A 14660-nucleotide genomic window follows, 5' to 3' on the forward strand; every position below is an offset into this window, starting at 1 on the left:
CTGCCTGATGAACTGGATGAGAGTAAAACTCAGATCTCTTAGTAAACATTTGTTTTACTACTACTACTTTTTTTGGTTAGAGGTGAAGAAGGCAAAAGCTCAATTAGATTTTCATTCAGTTGTCTGACTATCTCTGGAATATTTGAAAGGTTTGGTGCATCTCGTTCAAGTTTCTTGATAGCCACCGAAATTGGTAGTAGCAAATTGAATGCTCCTTGAACCCAGAACACATTGTTGGTGAGAATTTGCTTCCGAATGTTCACGGGAATAATCTGGGATACTGTGTCATTTATTGAAACACACTGCAAACAATTTTTCGTGTGCAGCAAACTATGTAAATACTTCGTAGCCAAGCCCCATCTAGTTTCTCCTGGCAATAAAAAAGCAGTTTCCTTCCCCTGCTTCTCTGCAATTTCCCTTTCTCCACTTTCTTCAGTCTGATTAGCAACACAATGATTGTCAATCCCTTTACAATCGCTTTCCAGTTTGCCAATATTGTCTTCATTGTATTCACACTTACTATGTCCTTTGCCAGAAGATTCAACCCATGAGCAAGACAGCTAAATACTATTAAATGAGGATACTTTACTTTTAATATTTGCCATACAGCTTTTATGTTATTTGCATTATCGGTTACAATGGCTTATACCCTAGAGAAACCTGCACTTTCAATCTCTTCACTCGGTAATTTGACTATGTAATCACCTGTATTCTGAGAAGATTTGGTAGCAATTGCTTTCAGGAATATTGGTTCAAGTGTTGCTAACATAATGTTCAATAAAGGTTTTCCTTGTATATCAGTCTATCTATCTGACATCAGAGTCAGTGAATCTGCTTGACCAATCCTTTGAATAACCATTGTTTGAACTCTGTCATACTCTTTGAGAGAGAATATGATGAGCAATAACATGACGGTAACTGATATGATGGGCAAGTTGATTTGTAATGTTCCTTCCAATATTGATTTTCAGTAATGAAAAGAGGTGGACCACTTGCAAATATAGCTCAAGCTAATGTCTCATCTGCTTTTTCTTGATCTTCTTTTGACATTCTGTTCACAAAGCTTGATAAAGAGCTTGACTGTCTTGAACAGCTACTCATGGTGGATCGCATATCTGGTGACAGTGATCTTGAAAGCAAGGATCCTGCTTCTTCCCCCAGACCTGGCAGCTCTAAATTTTCATTTGCCATTTTTTGCAAATCTGCTATTTCACTTGAGCTACCAACTTCCTGCAACAAAAGGAGGAAAAGATTTTTATTTTAGTCTATTCTAGTCTGGCCTCATCTGTCAGAAGGAGAAGCAGCAGGGAGCTTGTTTTCCCCCTCCCTTCCAGAAAGAACACTCTACTGCTGAACTTGCTGCTTAGTTGCCCTGGGACTGCAGAGCCAAAGGGAAGTATAGTCTGGCCTCTGCCATTGGCCAGAGGACCAAGCTCACTCTGCTGGTTCTAAATAGTTAACTATTTATCTATTATGTTGGTTCTAAATAGTTAATTATTTATCTATTATGTATTTTTTTTTAAATGTTGGTAAGACTAAGCCACTTTGGGTGCTTAAGGGAAGCAGAAAAGCAGGATACAAGTATTTTAAATAAATAAATAAAGAACAGTCCAGAGTTGCATTAACAACTTTTAAAATTATCATGTTTTAAAACAATATAGATGCTACTCTATATTGTGTTGTTTAACGTCTCAAGTTGTTTACTTATGTAAGATTTCTGAAGTCTACTTTTCTCAGATGATGTTGTTCCACCACTTTGTTGCATTAGCTTTCTGTATATGGCTTGTATTCTTTCAGGACAGTTTCTACGTGTTATTAAATGTTTCTTCGTTTTTGTTGCATTGTTAGCATACTCCTGCCCGCAACATTTACATCTACCAACTTTCTTCCTTCCTTCAGTGGCTTGAACTTCACTATAATGATGGCAACACACTAGTTTTTTCTAATTAGGCATTATTATAACTACTGCAAAGCAAAAGCACTAAAAAACTAACAGATCATATGCAAACACTTCCAACTTCCCCAACTCAAGAAAAGAAATGAGACACTGGCTCTGTGTTTGCTGAACTGAAAGTGAAACAAAAATTTAGTTATAGTTTTAGTTTTGCTTTTACTTGCAATCTGAGATGAAATAAGCATTTTAGCTTGGGTTTTGATTTGACCTGCACAACCAATTAGGTGAATTCATAACTTGATTTTTGGTTTGGATTATATGCAAGTGTATTTACCCTCCTGATTACAAATCAATAAAACATATATGTACTCTCTCACACACTTCCTAGGGATTATCACCTGAAAAACAATAATTACAACTTTGAAACTGCCAAGCTTGCCTAATATTGTATTGGCATCCATTCATTGTTACTAATGGATTTTATGAAACAATGACTTTTTAGTAATGAAAAATTTTCCATGGAAAAATAAAGCACTGGAAAATATTCCAGAAAATTTTCTGCTCCATATTTCTGCTGGTGGGCAGCAGCTCTGCCAAAAAGGATCTAGGGGTTACAGTGGACAATAAACTAAAGATGAACCAGCAGTGTGCCCTTGTTGCCAACAAGGCTAACGGCATACTGGGCTACATTGGTAGGAATGTTGCCAGCCTGTCAAGGGAAGTGATTATTTACCTCTATTCAGCACTGGTGAGGCCACATCTGGAGTGCTGTGTTCAGTTGTGGGCACCCCACTACAGAAAGGATGCAGACAAATTGGAGAGAGTCCAGCGGAGGATAGCAAAAATGGTGAGGGGGCTGGGGCACATGAGTTATGAGGAAAGGCTCGGGGAACTGGGTTTATTTAGTCTAGAGAAGAGAAGACAGAGAGAATTTAATAGCAGCCACCTTGAACTACCTGAAGGGGGGCTCTACAGAGGATGGAGCTAGACTGTTCTTAATGGTGACAAATAACAGAACAAGGAGCAATGGTCTCAAGTTGCAGCAAGGGAAATTCAGGTTAGATATTAGGAAGAATTTTCTCACCAAGAGGGGTAGTAAAATACTGGAACAAGTTACCCAGAGAGTTTGTGGACTCTCCATCCTTGGAGGTTTTTAAGACCCGACTAGACAAAGCCTTGGCTGGGATGATCTAGTTGGGGATGGTTCTACTTTGAACAGAGGGTTGGACTAGATGACCTCCTGAGGTTCCTCCCAACACTAATTTTCTATGATTCTATGTTCATTAAAAAGATTAATCTGCATCTTACTTGAGGACTATAAACTGGGAATACCTCTGAACAGAAGGAGGCTGGGAGCAGTACGGAATGAGGATATTATGGATGAACAGGGTCTGAAGAGAACACCTGTCATATATAACAAAGGATTAAATGAAAATGAGTGCGCCTACATGAGAGTGCGCATTAAACTAATGCACAGTAAAATGTCACCATCTACATGTGTGTCAATTATTGCACATTAAATGTCTGACTCATTGTTTGCGAGTACCATAACATATAGGTACTAGAAAAAAAGCACTTTAACTAAAGCACCAAAGCACATGTATAGACCCTGACTGGGAGTTATTTGCTCCTGATCAGCCCAGGCAGCAAGGGTACACAACTGCTGCCTGGCTAAGCCCTGATCTCTACAGGGCAGAGGGGGAGCTGTCCCAGCTCCAAGGCAGCTCCTCCCAGCTGCAAGAATTTCAGGGCAGGCCCCAATCTCCAAGAGGCTGGGAGGGAACTCCAGGGGGTGAGGACAGCTCACCCAACCCACTGGAGCCCAGGCCTGACTTCAGTGCCCCTGCCAGCTGGGGGCTGACACCTGGAGGATCCTAGAGCTCCCCCTGGCTGCTGCAGGGGGGCAGAGCAGCACAGGAACCGCCCTTGGCTGAACTGTTTCCATTGGAAGCACATTCAGATGCATGCCCGGGCACAGTTTAATATGCCTGAATTTTCAGAGCAGAAAATTCAGCTACATTAATTGCACATTTAGATACGCCCAGCATGTAGTCCAGACACTGGCAGAATTGGGGATGTTGCAGGTCTCATGTACAAGGACCATAATCTTTGAAGAGGCTGCCTTTGGCATTTTATTGCTTTGACGTAACCTGAAAAGAAGAAATAGGGGAAAGACATTGCAGATGGAGGTATTAGCACCCTTCTATGTTTTTCTGTTTGTTTGGGTATTCAAGCCATATAAGAGGGTTTGATGGGCTGAGGGAGTGCACTGCATGCCACTTATCCTGCATGTTTATTGTGGAGACTGGGTTTTTGGTTGTCACCGTGTTGGTCTAAGGATATAGGCAGGCCAGATTCTTTGAGCAGATGTGATCTCTTTTATTAAACCAACTGAATAGTTTGAAAAAAGTTCTTAGAAAGCTTTTGGACGCAGTCACCCTTCTTCAGGCATAGGGAGTCTCTGCTGGTCTGAGCATCCAAATGAGAGAAGCTAAAAGTGTGGCAGGATGTCAGTAAGAATGTAAATAGGTAGAAATTATAAAAACAAAAGGTAAAGCACAGAAGGAAGGGAGAAAAAAGCAAGGGGGGGGGGGGAGGAAGGCCAAAGGGAGACTAGATTTTGAGATGCTAGTGGAGGACACCAAGCAAAGAACTCTAGCTAGCACCCACTGCCTTTCAAAGGTATCTAATGAACCACTGATTACCGCTCAGTGAAACTCTGCCTGAAGACATGAATAGATTAAAGAAAAGGAAGACAGCCTTAAAAGGGAAGACAGTCCCCTAACCAATACCTTCTTCCTAGTCTTGTAGATAGTTACTCTTGGCTATGGGCAGGAGGACCACCCAAAAGTCCTGGGACTGGTAGGGCTACATATGGCTTGTACATAAAGAGATGTAGGGGAAAATAAAGAGTCAGAACTTCAAAAACCGAGAAGTCAGAGGGGATTCAGCCTGGTGCACTAAAGGTAAGCATGCACCAGGGTCTCCTCTGACTATAGAAGGGAAAGGTGTCAGGGAAGTCTATGAATTGTGCAGTGACAAAGCAGAAGAACGAAAATTAAGTTATTAGAAAAAAGGCACCTGCTTAAAGTTAGTGTGAGCAAATTTGCAGGGAAAATCCTCATGCAATTCCTTTGGCACAAGGCAAAGGCACAAGGTAGAAAAAACTAAAAGATATTATGCTGCAGATATCACATCAATACAAGCAAGCCACAGAAGTAACCCAGTTCTGCTTCCAAAGACAAGCGGAAGAAGAAAATGATCTTGATCCCATAGGTAAGAGGCAAAAGCCACCCAGGCTATTTCAGAGAATAACCTTAGAATCTGAAGCTGGAGTAAAGAGAAAATGTTTGGAGGCAATAAGAAAATTCTTGTGAATGGAAAATGAGAACCAATGGCTAGACTGAAGAAGCTAGCAAGACAGTTAGAATGGGCAAACCAGGGAAAGGCAAAGGCCTGGTGAAGGCAAAGCAAGCATGTAGAGATGGCCCATGATGTTGCAGGTACCCCATCAGGGTAAAGAAATGGTAAGTACAAACAGAAGAAGCAAACAAGCCAGACTCCAAGAGCTGCAGGTTGCACTTGCAGAGGGAGCCAGTCAAGCAAGTGACTATATAGCAAGTTAATTTAAATAGTACCCCAGGACTTCTGAAACAACCTAGCAAAAGACTCTGTTCCACAGAAGGCCAGCTTCAGGCTACTCATGAGCTGCTGCTGCTGGAGGATCAGTACCAGAATCAAAACCTCGTCAATACAATAAAGCTGGTGGAGAACAAAACAGTCAGAGCAGTGACTGCCAGCCTTTTTTGACAAGTGTACAAGTTAAGCCCTGCTTCTTCCAAAATGCCTCTCTGATCCCCACCCTCACCGCCTTACTCAACCGTTTGTACCTAGGAGCACTAGAATAGAGAGAGGGAGGCTTAAACCTGGCCCTCCAACTCCTGCAGATTTATATGCTGAGCAAGGATCGAAAGCCCCGAATATGGCATTGGCTACAGCATGAAGGAAGGGTTAATAGGGACTTGGATCTATGGCTAGATGTTAAACAGCTCCAGGTAGCAATACACAGAAACCATGAAGAGATATAAGTAAAACAAGCCATGAAAGGCAGATCAGACAGAGCCAGGACAAGTAACAGATCTGGAGGGGGCTCCTAAGAATATGAGAGGCTAGGGAGCAGTGGGTCAAAACAGCAGGTGAGGAAGACTGCAGACAGGTGGGCTGGAACAACATGCAAGAGAGCCTTGGAAAGGACAAATAAGACCTACAGAGAGCCTGGCATATTGTACAGAAATGAGAGTATGACTGTGATATGGTTCATAGTTCGGTAAGTGTCGAGTTCTGAAAACACAGTCAACCACACTGTGACTTGATAGAGGTTGGCTGGGACTAGATCACCATGCCATTTCCCCACCCTAAATGAAAATACTACCAACTGTGATGAGGCCGACATTCAAGTTGCTGCAGATCATTTGTAGATTAAACAATACAAAAAAGCATTGCAACATTGTGGATATAGAGTACTTTAGAAATGCCAAGGCTTGAGGGAGAAAAGGGACAGAGTAAAGGTAAGCTTAACTTTAGGGCACAAAAAGCTGGACCAGCACGTTAAGAGGTCGAACTTACCCATCCTCCAAAGAAAACTTTTGGTTGAGGGAAAATTGGACCTCTGTATTTGTTAAAAGATGTGGGTTCAACTTAATGGAAGGAATAAATATCTAACACAAGCAGCAAACCATAGCAGGCTGCACCAAACTGAATGTTCTTTAGACTTTTTCTGGCCAGCCACTGTCAAGTTAGCCTGATTAAGACTATTAGAAAAGGCATGAATTGTCATTTTTAATTAGTTCCGCTGACAGTTACCACACGAAAAGGAAAATCACCATAAACAACAAGAAAGTGCTTGGTTTCCTTTTTTTCTAATTTTACCTCTAGCAATACTTTGAAGAAGCTCACATTTAGTGTTTGGTCTGAACCTCCTGTCACTCTACTTCAGGCCCTGGTTTAAGGCACAGTGCTTTACTGAAATCAGTGCCTTAAACTGAAGGCACATGACAAGGCTAAAGAGTTAACATTCATTTTCAGATGAAAAAATGATTTAATTTCATTTCAGGTGACTAAGTACATTTTGTTGTATTATGTACAAAGTAATAAAATATGTTTGAAATTTCTCTTGGGCATGATGATTTATATTCTTTTTACAGAGATAGTAGTACACCGATGGGGGAGGAAAGGAAACAATTTACGCCTTGAATTTTCAAATTTGGGCTGACTTCTTATGGTACTCTTCCTCATCAAGGCACCTCCTTGACATACTAGGTTTCTTGCATCAACTTTGGGTGGCATGACTTCTCTGTCAGCCATTCTGTGCAGCCCCAGTAACAAGTACCAGCCTTGGGAGAGGTCAGAACATGGTTGCAGTGCACCATGATTAATATCAATTGGTCTCCATAGGGCTTACAATTTATGAAGGTTCACTAAAATAGTAAATTTTAAAGTGGCAGTAGGCACTTAGACCTGGGGCCAAAGTCTTGCCTATTTTAAATTCAAGGCACTCCTCCATAAATTATTTAAATGGCATGCTGATCAATTCACAAAACTGATTCATTACAATGCTTACCTCCTTGAAAGGGGCCAGGCAGGGACAGCGTGCCCTTATCTTACAGATTTTTTGGGCTGATACCAATAGCTGATTTTTAGAGAGCCATATCAGCCAATACCGATCAGATTCCAATATGCAGCTGGGCAGCATGGAGAGCAGTGTCTGGCTGATAAGTTTGTTGTGGGGAAAGGGGTGATGGGAAGAAAAAGGGTATGGTGGGGCGCAGATCAGTGACCCCATGATGAGGGAAAGAGTGGGACTGCAGCAGGGGCAGGTGTTGCACAGCTGGAGGCAGGGTGCAAGACAGAACCACAAGCAGCTCATCTGGGGGGTGTGGGGGCATCTGCTGCTGCTGCATGCACCCCGGGAGGGCATGGGGGGGGCATGTGCCCCCGAATCTGCATGCGGGGTGAGGGTGGGCTGCTGCTGTGGGCTGGGGTGAAGCAGAGCTGTTCCCAGTGGGGCACTGGCTAGGCTCCACTTGGGACGGGCAGCAATAATGCTGCAAGGAGGGCTACAGCCACCCCAAAATTCGCTGTAGGCTCCCTGCAACCCTCCCTCTGTCACTTTCCCTGAGTGTAGCCCTGCCTCCTGCTAGGAAGAGCCTAGCACTGCTGCAGTCACCCTCACCCCACACACAGATCTGGGGGCATGCATCCCGCTTGCCCTCCTGGGGTGCATGCAGCGGCGGAAGCCATCCCCCCTCCCCACGCTCCCCAGATGAGCCACTTGCAGCTCCGTCCTGCACCCCACGCTGCCCGTGCAGCACCTGCCTGAGCCCCAGCCCCATTCCCTCCCTCACCACTGAGGCCTTGATCTGCCCCCCCACTGCCCAAGCCCCTTCCCTCACAGACTTACCAGCTGGACTCTGCTACTCTCCACGCTGTTGGGCTGCGCTCCTGGCTGCGCGCATGCAAAAGGTGTTTATCGGCAACATTATTGGCCACGTCAGCCAAAAAAACCTAATCGCCAATACTGTTGATTTTTTTTATATCAGTGCCAATCCAATATGGGACTGATGTATCGGTGCACCTCTAACAGTAACCGCTTATTTTGGTACAGCAAAGGAGTTTTGGGGTTGAAAACAAGGGTCACTTACCCTACAGTAATCTGTGGCTGGTATGTTGCTAAACAGCTCCCTGAAACTGTCTATGTACCTTCTGGGCATGAAATCAAGTCCTTTTGAATAACAGTGCCCTCCTCCCACACCACTGGCAGCTAGCTACCTGCATTCACTCTGCTCTACCACATTTATACTTCCCTCTCTGCAGAGTCCTGACCCTTGCACAGCAAGGAAAGCACAGATGCTGCAGAGCAGACTACTCCACAGCACAGGGGAGTGCTGTACAGGGGTGGATAGCATGGTGCAGTTCTCTGCCACTGACTCTTGTGCTGGATTAAACTGTGTTGAATTGGGCAAAAGGATGCCAATCTTTACGCTAGTGTAGTCTATACCTTGCATCAAATATCTGAAAATCCACAAGGTTTGTCTCACACCAAACAGCTATGGCCACTGACCATATCCAACAAGTCTATGGTTGCCTGTTAGGAGTATTCTTGTGACCATCTGGCCTTCCTCAATAATTTCTTAATTAATCATCCCTATTATCTTGTGGAATCTAAATAGAAAGGGAATAAATAACCTTATCCTTCCCTTCAAATGAGAAAACTATTTACTAAACATCGGCAACATTACGAATAGGTCCAAGGTGCATGACGAATAGGTCCAAGGAGGTGATACTTCCCCTCTATCGGGCACTGGTCAGACCGCAGTTGGAGTACTGCGTGCAATTCTGGGCACCACACTTCAAGAGGGAGGTGGATAACCTGGAGAGGGTCCAGAGAAGGGCCACTCGTATGGTTCAGGGCCTGCAGACCAAGCCCTACGAGGAGAGACTAGAGAAACTGGACCTTTTCAGCCTCCGCAAGAGAAGGTTGAGAGGCGACCTTGTGGCTGCCTATAAGTTCATCACGGGGGCACAGAAGGGAATTGGGGAGGATTTATTCACCAAAGCGCCCCCGGGGGTTACAAGAAATAATGGCCACAAGCTAGCAGACAGCAGATTTAGATTGGACATTAGGAAGACCTTCTTCACAGTTCGAGTGGCCAGGGTCTGGAACAGGCTCCCAAGGGAGGTGGTGCTCTCCCCTACCCTGGGGGTCTTCAAGAGGAGGTTAGACGAGTATCTAGCTGGGGTCATCTAGACCCAGCACTCTTTCCTGCTTATGCAGGGGGTCGGACTCGATGATCTATTGAGGTCCCTTCCGACCCTAACATCTATGAATCTATAAACAGGGCTTGGTTAGTTGCAACCCTGAACTGGAACGAGGACAACAGATATGCTTTGTAGCCATGATAGCCTCACTATCCAGAGTTTCTTAAGGGTAAAAAACAACCTTTTATTCAATGCCATAAAGAATAAAGCACACAGGAACTAGTAAATAGGAGTCTCTCTCCTTTTTGAAGAGGGAGCGTACCTTAAGGCAATATGGCACTAAGGAAGGCACACTTGAGGAAAGGCTGAAAGGGGCATAAGGAAGTGGAGCAAGATCATATGCAGTTTTGAAGACAACAAATTAACATCTTCCATTAGTCTGTAATTCACATATTAGTGTTTATTACTGCTTAGTAAAATTGTTTTTATTAATATTTTAATGTTTTATATGACCTGTAAACTACGAATTAGTATCCATCCCCACATTCATCATGTTAAGAAAGTAAAGAGGGAGAAAACGAACTTGAAAAGCAAAATAAAATTTACTCACAAAGCAAAACAAAGCTAACTAACTATGGACCACTCCAACCACTCATACATTGTGATACACTCTTGAAATTGCCCTTGTGTCTTTGTGTTCGATACTCTCATGCCCTTCTACTACCGTTTGCTTCAAAAACAGCAACAGTAGTAATCTTTGACTCAATGAGATGAAGTTTCTAGCAATGGAGCATTGATAGTCATCTTGCACCTGTTCAGATTAAGTTTCTTCCATTCTGCTGCCCAGGTGCCAACTGTATGGCTTCATGAGGCAGGGAAGCAGGATATTCTTGGGTACCCAAGGATCACAACTGTGACTGCAAGCTTATTGCAACTGGGGCCCAGTCTAGGAAAAATGCCTGTGGTTACAGCTTTCAGAACATCCTATACTCCAAAAGATGCATGTTCTCTGACCAAACAGCAGCATTATTGAAATGTCCACTCATGGTTGCAATACCAAAGTAAAACTACCCCTTTGTTTACATATTCAGAAGCAAGTGGTGCTCCAGAATAAGAATGGTTAAACCAGAATCAGATTGTATTCTGTTTTAACATCTCTCCCCACCCCCATTTAGGAAGTTAACTACATCAAAACCTTCTACTTCCTTCACATTGTGCTGTCACAATCAACTGCAACATCCATTTAATGGCCTTGCCCCACACAAAACTGGTTGCTCACTGACAAAATAATAATTCCGGAGTTGCAAAATCCAACAGCACAACTGGCACCCACTTCTACATTGTCAAAACAGATCTCATTTTTCGTGTTTGTACTGGATGGTTGGAGCAAATTTGGCATGAAACTCCAAGAATATGACCTTCAAAAGTTTGCTAGCTACTGCTGATCACCCTGTACTTGCCTTATGAGTTAGATCAATGGTTCTCAACCATTTTAGACTCAAGGCATCAACAGGTAAGCGCCACTTCTTGGCTTTCACTCTTCACGATGGAAAAAATAATAGACCACAACAGGTCAGAGTGTTTTCAACACTATGGACTTCTATTTGAAATATGTGGGCCTATCCTGTGATTGATGTGTAGGTGTTTGCATACCTAAAGGTGCTGAAAAATACTAGCACTTTTAGAAAGGTCTCATCACATCACCCTGGTTGAGAATCTAATTAGCTGTCATATGGAATTTAGACACTATCCAACCTGAGTGGAACAAGCATGAAGCACTGAGAATAATTGCAGCACTGACTGATTTTCATTTGCTGTCCATCTCATATACTCAATACTATTTTTAGTACTGCATGACCAGTTGCTATGGAGGTAACAGAAGTTCTTCAGATACAGAATAAACAGATGCTCTGTCAACCAAACAGATGCAAGAATGCTGCTAACCTGCTCATCATGCTAACAAGGTTACAGGGAAACTGAAAACTTGCACAAAAAACAGAGTATAGAATGTAATGGAGAAACTTGACATCAAACTCCCACAATTCTCTGAAAGAAGTGTGATATCCCACAAGGCATTATTAAACTATCATAGGGAGTTTCACTGGATACTAAGCTGCCTACTTATAATCTTACCAATCCAACTTATTGTGTTAATTATGCTTTTGCCAGGAGAGCATGTCAAAGATGCAGGCTGGATATGCTGACAGCATAGCACTGTAAGCATTTTTGCTTGCAAGCACCTCATATCAGTAAAACTCCTTATCACAGTCCTTAATCATACTATGAATTCACATGAATTTGCAGATAGCCTGGAATTAAGTTCTGTACAGGAGTAATTCACTTATTTCCATGAGAGCTCCAGTGACTGACAATTCGATATCAATGTTAAATAATTAACTTCAGATCATTTCCACAAAGAAAGCAAGCCAACATGCTTATTCACTGTTACATACAATGACAGCCATGAGCACATTTGAAGCAATTTTCAAAAATACTTATGGCTTTACCAACATTGGAAAATGCAACGTTAACTTGTTTCTTTCTGACAAAGCAATGAATGCTAAACAAAGCAGGACAAAGTCATGACAAAGAGAAACCACTATCTTTTTAAATAATGGCAAAACAGAAAATCTAATAGCTGCTGATAAAACACAAGTACATCCAATTACCTTCCGCAATTCAATTGTTACTTCATTTCGGTGTCTTCTCATGGTCTGCAAAAACAAACAAACAGAAGATTTTTATTAAGAGCATACAAAGACCTGTAAGCTTTAGTACTCTTCCAAGTCATTCACAGAATAATGCAATGAAAAAAAAAATGTTCAGTGTCCATCTTATGTAGGATGAGAGGAACTACTTTTAAAGCATAATTCTGGGAAATTATTTGGTGAAAGAAAAAGTTGCACCTCACAAATATGGTAAAGCTTCACTACGAACTGGGACAATAAAGTATGCTAAAAAGTAAAAAAACACATAAAATAGTTCCATACAGCACTCCCTTTTGGAATACCACAAGACTCACGCTCTCCTTGGTCTTGTTAAATATTTACATGCAGTCACTAAGTGAAACAGTAACTTCAAAAATTCAAAATTTAACCATAACATGCATGCTAGTGTATACATGCACACATACACACACTATCCTTCACAGCATATTACACAATTATCACCCATCTTCCCACTATCTGGCCAAAACTAGCACATGAATGAGAAGAGTTTGCTGAACTTAACCCTAGCAAAACTGAGATGATGATTATAGGCAGAGGGAATCACTCCGAAGAGCTTACACCACCCTGGTACTGTCTCCACAGTCAAAGAGACACGTCCAAGGTGTCAAGAGACTGCAGTCTAGGGGTCCTACAGCATTCTTCATTGACACTGGGCCCTCACATAGTAGGATGCATTTCTTACGGATGCTACCATCACCAACTGGCTAGATCACAATCCCATTCTTCCTACTCCCAGCCATTAGTGCCTCTAGTGCCCTCTGTTTGGATTATCACAGCACAATTTGAGGATAAAAAAAAACAAATCTTAAAAACCAGTAACTGATGCAGCATGCCATCTCAGTGACATGAGGAGATCAAGGCACAAAAGTCCCTACGTTTTGCTTATGACATTTACTCCCGACCATGTCAGGTTTGTATTCTCAATCCTTGCCCTCAAGGCTAAAGTCTCAGGCAACACAACCTAAAATATTGTATTTTCTCACATACCATATACCACCAAATAAGATACATGCCTTGTTTTTGGAAGGCAGACTAAACAACCAAAAACAACAAACAAACAAGAAAACCAAAAAAGTTTTTCCTTGAAAGTGCTGGTAAGTATTTTTTGCAGGGAAAAGAGCCACAGGTAGTTGCAGGAAGGGCAGAGCAAAAACCTACGGCTGCTATTAGCCCCCTTGTTGCAGGACATGGTGGGTGATGGTTGCCCACTAGGTTCAAGAAGAGGGGACAGGCAGTTTGGCTTCAATAGATCTGGCTCTCAACTGACTTGGCAGTAATTTCAAGCCAAGTTAAACTACCTGGCTCCTCTACTAAAGTCAGGCAGGCAGCCAGCAGCATCTGATTAGTCAGCTGACAGCCCACCCAGCTCAAGAGAAGAGGCCAAGTAGGATCAGGCCCCCAGCTAATGCAGAAGGTGCTGCTGGCTGCCCACCAGGCTTGAAAAGAGGGGACAAGAAGTCCATCTCAGCCAGAAGCATTTTCAAGTCAACTGAGGGCCCGATCCTGCTACAGCTGAACTGCCCAGCTCCTCTTCTTGAGCCAGGTGGATCTTTAGGAGATTCAACAGGCACTGCTAGCTGCCCACCTGGCTTCAAAAGAAGAGTTAGGCGGCTCTGCTCCTCCATTAGTGAAACCAGATTCCTTGTTTAAATCACACCTCAATTACTAGAAAAAGTTTCTGCTGTATGGGGGTAAATGCGGTAACACCTCAACCACCCCAGTCCATGTAATTATCTACAAGAGTGCAGCTCATGCACAAAACATAAAAGCTTTCTTGGTATTAGCCTCAAACTGCCTCGCAATAACTTAACAAACCTCACCATTTTCTGGTACAACAGAAACAACACTTTACCATAAAGCATCCTCCCTACTTGCTGCTCTCCCTGTGCCATACTATGACAGCTGCTGGCAGTAGTGGTGCTCAAGTTACAGCCCCCTCATTACAGATAAAGACTAGAAACAGACAATCTTTGCTAGAGGTCCAAGATATTGGACTTTGTTCCCTTTCTGGTGCAAGATAATCTTGTTCCGATGTCTTTTGAAGCATGCTCACAAGGTCATCTGTCTGACAGCACTCCTCAAGAATAAAAGTAGGGAGATGGTTAGCTATGCTAGGCTGAAGTCAAGCAGAAAGTAGGGCAGGGTGTCATTTACAAAAGCTTGACTTTCTGAACCAGTTAGTCTCCAAGGCTAGATACAGACATTCAAAAAGCCCAAGGCAGAAATCTAAGTTACGTGGTTTTCTGAAAGCAGTAGTTTTAGATCAGTAGTGAACAGAA

At 42.8% G+C, this 14660-nt stretch overlaps 1 protein-coding gene across 6 annotated transcripts in view; it reads right to left on the reverse strand.

Annotated features, from left to right (window-relative positions):
• Positions 1 to 14660, reverse strand: part of KPNA3 (karyopherin subunit alpha 3) — a 118779-nt gene that overhangs the window by 45579 nt on the left and 58540 nt on the right. For all 6 annotated transcript variants that reach the window (XM_059730964.1, XM_006268326.4, XM_014604811.3 and 3 more), the window contains one exon: positions 12322 to 12366. In XM_059730964.1, coding sequence (XP_059586947.1) covers positions 12322 to 12366 — 45 coding nt within the window. The remainder of the gene's footprint in view (positions 1 to 12321; positions 12367 to 14660) is intronic.

Source organism: Alligator mississippiensis, chromosome 1 (genome assembly GCF_030867095.1).
Source record: "Alligator mississippiensis isolate rAllMis1 chromosome 1, rAllMis1, whole genome shotgun sequence".
NCBI classification, from domain to species: Eukaryota; Metazoa; Chordata; order Crocodylia; family Alligatoridae; genus Alligator; species Alligator mississippiensis.